This window comes from Scyliorhinus torazame, chromosome 5 (assembly GCF_047496885.1).
Source record: "Scyliorhinus torazame isolate Kashiwa2021f chromosome 5, sScyTor2.1, whole genome shotgun sequence".
Taxonomy (NCBI): Eukaryota; Metazoa; Chordata; class Chondrichthyes; order Carcharhiniformes; family Scyliorhinidae; genus Scyliorhinus; species Scyliorhinus torazame.
The window spans coordinates 140840411-140848502 of NC_092711.1; the positions used below are offsets into that span (position 1 = coordinate 140840411).

Genomic DNA, 8092 nt, shown 5'->3' on the forward strand with positions numbered 1-8092 from the left:
CCAACATTCCTCGTCCCAGCACTGAGGGAGTGCTGCACTGTCTTTCAAATAAGATGTTAAACTGAGACCCTGTCTGCCCCTCTCAGGTGGGTGTAAACGTTCCCACAGCCACTATTTTGTAGAAGAGCAGGGGTGTTATCCCTGGTGTCCTGGTCAATATTTATCCCTCAGTCAACATCACTAAAAACAGATCATCTGCTCATTATCACATTGCTGTGTGTGGGATCTTGCTGTGTGTAAATTGGCTGCTGAGTTTCCTACATTACAACAGTGAGTACACTTCAAAAGTACTTCATTTGCTGTAAAGCACTTTGGGACGTCCTGTGGTTGTGAAAGGCACTACAGAAATGCAAGTTTTTAAATTGAAAATTTCTGGTATCTGATCTTGTCATCTGGAACTCAATTGATTTCAGCCACCCCCAACTTACCATTTAATAAAATCACTTTGGTTCAGACAAAACTTTAACCAATTCATGCAAAGACAGTATCCTCTGGATAGTAAATTTTAAAAGAAGTTTATTAAATGATAAAGGTTTACTGAACAACTTTGAAGACATTGACTTTTACAACTTCATGTGGGTGATCAGTCTGTAGAAGCGTAACCCTCTCTGGCTCCTTCTTTGACAGTAATTCTTGTGGAATTCAGCCTCGGGGGTCTGGCTCCTTCTTTGACAGTAATTTCCTTGGAACTCAGCCTCGGGAGTCTTCAGTACTTGGCCAACAAGGAAGACCTTCGGAACACCTACTTTTATCCCCAAATTGACCATTACCTCACGTCAGAGTTGGGCCTGTTGTAACATGGCCATTGGTCAATTTGTTTACTAGATTAATTGAATTGGATCCCCAATTACTTGTACAGCTTACTCTCATTATCTTAGACAGGAATACAATAGAACTGTTTCATACTATCCCTTTATCTGATTCTATACAATCCTTTATTTATCCAGTTTCAAATGTTGAGGCTAATCTGAGCTTGAACGTGTCTCTCACCAGTACATTTATCTTCATTTCATATTGTTTACATACACAGCAATTAAGCTTTTACATTTTTGCAGCAAATAAAACTCAGTTTTTCACTATAACTACTGATTCATAATGGATTCATTAGCTGCAGTTCGATTAAGCCTCACTAGGTATTACTGCTACTGATGGTAGCTAATTAATACAGTAATCTAATTCATACATTTGGTCAATACAAGATGCACTGGTTTAAAAAGACAGTTTGTGGAAAGCAATAGCTTTCTTTTTTATTAATCTTGATCAGGCTGAATAATAAGCTTATTCTTGAACCAGACTTGGGTAGAATATGATAGCCCACTACTTATCAAAATACTTTCTTTGTATAAACAATTTCTGCTAGCTCTGCAGTTTAGAAACATTTGGGTTTGTACAATCTTAATTTATAAAAGAACAATTCATCCATTACAATATTATCGATTACATTGTTTCACAAATTCTAACTTAATCAAAGTTCATTGTTGCATAACCAACTGTTTGGTGACTGGCTTCTAATATGAAATCAATATGTGATTAACAAAGAAATGTTCCATAATCTGTGCAAGAAGCGAGATGTTAGAGTTTAAAATGACTTCCTTGACCTTGTTACTTATATCCATGAATATGGTGCAAAAGTGATGGAATTATAAAATTAAATGGATTTCCCAGTCCTACCTACAGTTTTGTACATTACACTTAGCAATACACTCATTATGCTTCACCTGATGTCTATGTATTTACATTGTGTACTTATTGTATGTCCTATGTTTTTCATGTATGGAACAATCTGCCTGGACTGGACACAGAACAATAATTTTCACTGTACCTCAGTACACGTAACAATATATCTAAATGTAAAATCTAAATCTCCAGGAGGTGCTGTGATACTATAGAAAAGGATTTTTTTTTTTTTTAAATGTCCTCAAACTTGGTCCCCTCGTCAAAAAGATTGACAAAGATTGAGTTTTAATTTTGAGTAATATTTTGATTCTCTCTGAAATTCTCAATGAAAATCTAAACACACAATATCCTGAATAATTTGTTTTTTAAACACAGGCAAGTTGTTGTGATCAGGAGAGCATCATCTGAAAAGGCTGCAAGAAACAGATTCAACTCTTTCTTCAAACAGAATTGGACAGATCCTTGAAAAGAAAAGAACATTTCTGGACAATGGGATTAATTGGTTGGCTCTTTCACAGATCTGGCATTAGCACGATCGGCCTAATGGTCTCCCTCTGTGCGACCTGAGCCTTGTGTGCAGTTAACGTGAGTGGTATTCGTGGTAAAGGGACCTGGGTGTGAATGGACCCGGGTGTCCTGTCAATGAGTCACTGAAGCTAACATGCAGGTGCAGCAAGTTATTAGGAAGGCTAATGGGATGTTGGCCTTTATCACAAGAGGATTTGAGTACAGGAGTAGTGAAGACTTGCTTCAATAGTATAGAACCTTGGTTAGACCACAGCTGGAGTACTATGTGCAGTTGTACTCCCATTACCTTAGGAAAGGTATTATTGTCACAGAGGGAGGGCAATGAAGGTTCACCAGACTTGTTCCGGGGATGGCAGGACTGTCCTAAGAGAGACTGGGGAAGCTGGGCCTCTAGTCTCCGGAATTTGAAGAATGGCAGCGGATTTCATTGAAACCCACACAATCCATAAAGGATTAGACAGGTGCAGGTGAGAGATTTCCCCTGGTTATGGAGCATAGAACCAGGGGACACAATTTCAAAATAAGGGGGAAGCCACTTAGGACCGGTCTCGGAGGAAACATTTCTCTACTCAGAGGGTTGTGAATCTTTGGAATTCTCTACCCCAGAGGGCTGTGGGAGCTCAGTCACTGAGTGTGTTTAAAGCAGAGACTGACAGATTTCTAAATCCCAATAACACAAAGGGATATGGGGACAGTGTGGGGAAAAAGGCATTGAAGTGGATGATCAGCCATGATCGTATAGAATGGTAGAGCAGGCTCCATGGGCTGAATGGCCAATTCCTGCTCCTATGTTCCAATGATACACGGATAGGTAGGAAAGTAAATTGTGAAGAGGACATATGGAGACTACAAAAGGATATATATAGATGGGTTAAGTAAATGGGGAGAATCACAAAAGGCTTGTATACAGGTGCAGCAAGTAATTAGGAAAGCTCATAGAATATTACTGTTTATTGTGAGGGAAATTGAATACAAAAGGGGTGACATTTACCACCGTCCAATCTGCAGGAACCATTCCAGAACCTATAGAATTTTGAATGATGATCACCAATGTATCCACTATCTCTACAGCCGCCTCTTTCAACACTCTGGGATGTGGAGCAGCAGCTTTTGGGGATTTATTAACTTTCAACCACATTAATTTCTCCAATACTACTTTTTCACTAATACTAATCTCAGTTCCTCGTAATCACATGTCCCCTTGGTTCGCTATGGGGATGATTTCTGCATCTTCCTCCATGAAGACAGACACATGTTGTTTAGTTTCTCTGTCTTTTCCATATTCCCCATTATAAACTCTCCTGTCTAACTGGGTAAAGCTACTACATAAGGAGCCGAGGGCGAGTGTCCGCACAAACAACATCAGCTCGAGATACCTTTCTCTCCATCGTGTGACTAGGCAGGGATGTCCTATGTCCCCCCAGCTGTTTGCCCTCGCGATTGAGCCGTTGGCCATCGCATTAAGAAGTTTGGGGGTATGGAAAGGAATAGTGCAGGGGGGAATAGAGCATTGGGTGTCCGTATATGCCGATGATTTGCTGTTATATGTGTCGGAACCAAGTGTGTCAATAGGGGGAATATTGGAGCTGCTTCGCGTGTTTGGGTCTTTCTCGGGTTACAAACTAAATCTAGACAAGAGTATTTTGTGGTGTCTCGGCCAGGAGTGGTGGTGGGGGGGGGGGGGGGGGGGGGGGGGCTGCCATTCCGTAGGGCAGGGACTCACTTTAGGTACCACCGGAGAGTGAATGCCTCCACCTCGTGCGCGAGGTTGCGGCTGATACAGCTGAAGGTGGTATACAGAGCACACCTCACGAGGTCAAGGATGAGCAGATTCTTTGAAGGAGTAGAAGATGTGTGCGAGCGTTGCGGAGGGGTGGGGGGGGCGCTAATCACGTTCATATGTTTTGGTCAAGTCCAAAGCTAGAGGATTACTGGAAGGAGGTTTTTAGGGTAATTTCCAAGGTGGTGCACGTGAAACTGGACCCGGGTCCCTGGGAGGCCATATTCGGGGTGTCGGACCAGCCAGGGTTGGAAACAGGTGCGGAGGCAGATGTTGTGGCCTTCGCCTCGTTGATCGCCCTAAGGCGGATCCTGATGAGATGGAGAGCAGCTTCTCCACTCTGTGCCCTAGTGTGGCGGGGGGTCCTGCTGGAATTCTTGCCCCTTGAGAAGGTTAAGTTTGAACTGAGGGGAAGGATGGAGGGGTTCTACAATTCATGGGCATTATTCTCAGACTTACTACTATTTTCCACTTTATGAGCCTCTTCCATGGATCTGACGGAATCTTTAACTTTTCTTGTTAGTCACGGTTGCATCACTTTTCCTGTTGGAGTTTTGTTCCTAAAAGGAATCTGTATGTGTTGTATATGTGTGAAATGAAAGTCACCAAAGTCCCAGAGGACCATAGCCTGCTCCCCCTTTGACAGAGGAGAGAGCTGACTGGTGGTGATTCAAACTGAGGGTCACCACACGTCCGGTGAGGACAATGTTCAGAAAGCTGGGCCTTTGTGGATAAGCACAGCTGATGTGGGAGTTGAAGCCGCACTGTTCATGTCGCTCTGCGTCAGAAACATGCCACCCAGCCAATGATCCTCTTGTAAATATGTAATAATTTCTTAACGATTAGCTATTGCCTGTCTCCCATCAGTTTCCCCATCTATCACAGGTAACTTGGCCTTCATACCTTGAGTTTCCTTCTGTGAGAAATACCCAAGTAAACTAAACAAAGGAACCATGTAACCATGAGGACCCATCTCCATGGCAACATAGTATGCTTTGTGGGGTCGAAAAGAGAAATGGCAACTAAATATCTTCAAACTTTCAAGCAACGGCACGGTAGCACAGTGGTTCGCACATTTGCTTCACAGCTCCAGGGTCCCAGGTTCAATTCCCGGCTTGGGTCACTGTCTGTGCAGAGTCTGTAAGTTCTCCCCGTGTCTGCGTGAGTTTCCTCCGGGTGCTCCTGTTTCCTCCCACAGTCCAAAGATGTGCCGGTTCGGTGGATTGGCGATACTAAATTGCCCCTTGATGTTCGGAAAAGGTCAGGTGGGGTTACGGGGACAGGGTGGAGATGTGGATGCTCTTTCCATGGGTCGGTGCAGACAAAATGGAACTGTCAACTGTCAGGACAAACAAAATCATAGAATTTACAGTGCAGAAGTAGGCCATTCGGCCCATCGAGTCTGCACCGGCTCTTGGAAAGAGCACCCTACCCAAGGTCAGCACCTCCACCCTATCCCCATAACCCAGCAACCCCACCCAACACTAAGGGCAATTTTGGACACTAAGGGCAATTTATCATGGCCAATCCACCTAACCTGCACATCGTTGGACTGTGGGAGGAAACCGGAGCACCCGGAGGAAACCCACGCACACACGGGGAGGATGCGCAGACTCCGCACAGACAGTGACCCAAGTCGGAATCGAACCTGGGACCCTGGAGCTGTGAAGCAATTGTGCTATCCACAATGCTACCGTCTTCAGTGTAACTGAGAGCATAAATAATAACAGCAAAATAAAACAACCGAAATTAATGATGAACTTGTTGGTGTCTCATCATGTGCAATGAATCATGGAATCCTTTCCCCCAAGAACATGTGAACAATCTTTACCCAATGTGAATTATCTGGTGTGTCTGCAGGTTAGATAATTGAGTGAAACCCTTCCCACATTGTGAGCAGGTGAACGGTCACTCCCGAGTGTGAACTCGCTGGTGTGACTGCAGAGTGGATATTTGAGTAAATCCTTTTCCACACTTGGAACAGATGAATGGCCTCTCCCCAGTGTGAACTCGCTGGTGTCTCAATAGATGGGATGAATCAATGAATCCCTTCCCACACTGAGAGCAGGTGAATGGCCTCTCTCCAGTGTGAACTCGCTGATGTGTTTGCAGGGCGAATATTTGAGTAAATCCTTTCCCACACTGGGAACAAGTGAATGGCCTCTCGCCAGTGTGAACTCGCTCGTGTACCTGCAAGTTGGATAATTGAGTAAATCCTTTTCCACACTGAGAGCAGGTGAACGGCTTCTCCCCAGTGTGAATTCGCTGGTGTGTCACTAGGTGGGATGAATCACTGAATCCCTTCCCACACTGAGAGCAGGTGAATGGCCTCTCCCCGGTGTGAATTCGTCCATGTACCTGCAGGCGGGATAACTGAGTGAATCCCTTCCCACACTGAGAACAGGCAAATGGCTTCTCCCTAGTGTGAACTTGCTGATGTTTCTGAAGAGTGCCTGAATGTCTGAATATCTTCCCACACTGGGAGCAGGTGAACGGCTTCTCCCCAGTGTGAACACGCTGGTGTGTTTGCAGGCTGGATGAAAAACTGAATTCCTTCCCACATTGAGAGCAGGTGAATGGCTTCTCCCCAGTGTGAACTCGCTGGTGTGCCTGTAGGCTGGAAAACCGAGAGAATCCCTTCTCACACTGAGAGCAGGTGAAGGGCCTCTCTCCAGTGTGAACGCTCTGGTGTCTCTGCAGGTGGGTAAACCGAGTGAATCCCTTCCCACATTGGGAACAGATGAACGGCCTCTCCCCAGTGTGAACTTGTTGGTGGCTCCACAGATGGGATAACTGAGCGAATCCCTTCTCACACTGATAGCAGGTGAATGGCCGCTCCCCAGTGTGACTGCGTCGATGGGTTTCCAGTTGTGATGGGAATTTGTATCCCTTCCCACAATCCCCACATATCCACGGTTTCTCCATGTTTTGGGTCTCCAGGTCGGACAATCAATTGAGACCGCGTCCACACACAGAACACGTGTACAATCTTCCCTGCTGTGAATGGTGCGATGTTTTTTCAGGCTGTCTAACCTCTTCCCAGAGTCAGTGCTCTGGGATACTCTCACTCACATGTGTTTCAGTGCTTTTTCAGTGTCTTGGCACCGACAGAACAGACAAGCATTACTCCTTCTAGATTCAAATGCTGATAAATGTAATCTTCCAAGGAATCGAGGGACTCTGTTAGATCTCGACGTGATGTCTGTCTGTAATTCCTCCTCTTCTAATATCCTGTAAAATGTTTCAAGACTCTAAATAAATGTACTTTCTTGCAGAAGCAGCAATAATATCTAATCTGTACCAGATAACACCAGACATGTCTCTGTCCGATATTATTTACTGTCCCCTTAAATGTCAGCCATCTCTTGGGGAAACCACCCCTTTAATTGTGATCATTAGGGAAGACACCATCCTTTTAGCCAGACAAATAAATGTGTGAAGCTGAGGGAACAAAGGATGTCAATGTCTTTAAGAGAGAGAGACCTGGGCCAAGCTTTGCAGAGTCTGCACCCTCCCTGGATTCACTTCCTTTCCCTTCAGTTGCTGCAAGTGACCAATTGAAGGTGAGAATGAGAAAAGAAATGGAAAGGGGGAGAAAAGAAAGTGTTTTACTCACAGATGCTGGAGGCAGGATGAAAATTCAGTCTGTGGGAATCGCCATTTTCAGTCACAGGAAGCCCGCGCTTTGGTTGGCTGGAGGAAAAGAGTCCTTCCGGTGCTCTGGGTTCCCCATTGGTCAACAACTCAAGCCGGGAGATGATCTCTACCCCGCACATGCGCATCATTGCCTCTCCCTTGGACATGCGCAGTCCGGGCTGGGGGAGGGGAAACCACGGAGCGACTTCTCGCTCTGGCCAGAGCCGTCAGCCAGTTGCCGGGAAACTTTCCTGGAGATGTTCGGGGGATGGGGAACAAAGGGTGGGGGCAGGGCGCTTGCGTCCGCGCCGGGCCTGCGCACTGGAACCCGGTGACATCACCGCGGAGCACCGTGATTCCTATTGGCTGATTCAGGCAGCATTCCATTGTGACGTTACAACGCAGCAGTTAACTAAAATTTACTCCTCTGCAACATCTGGGAGGAAATCAATGTTTCCCCTTTTCCATTTC

General features: G+C 45.3%; 1 protein-coding gene across 1 annotated transcript; it reads right to left on the reverse strand.

The window, feature by feature from the left end:
* Positions 1 to 499: 499 nt before the first annotated feature.
* LOC140419846 (uncharacterized) lies at positions 500 to 7811 on the reverse strand. Its single transcript, XM_072503894.1, has 2 exons — positions 7602 to 7811; positions 500 to 7216 (listed from the first exon to the last, which is right to left on the reverse strand). The coding sequence occupies exon 2, from the start codon at positions 6908 to 6910 to the stop codon at positions 5894 to 5896; it is 1017 nt and encodes a 338-aa protein (XP_072359995.1). The 5' UTR covers positions 6911 to 7216; positions 7602 to 7811; the 3' UTR covers positions 500 to 5893.
* Positions 7812 to 8092: the final 281 nt, after the last annotated feature.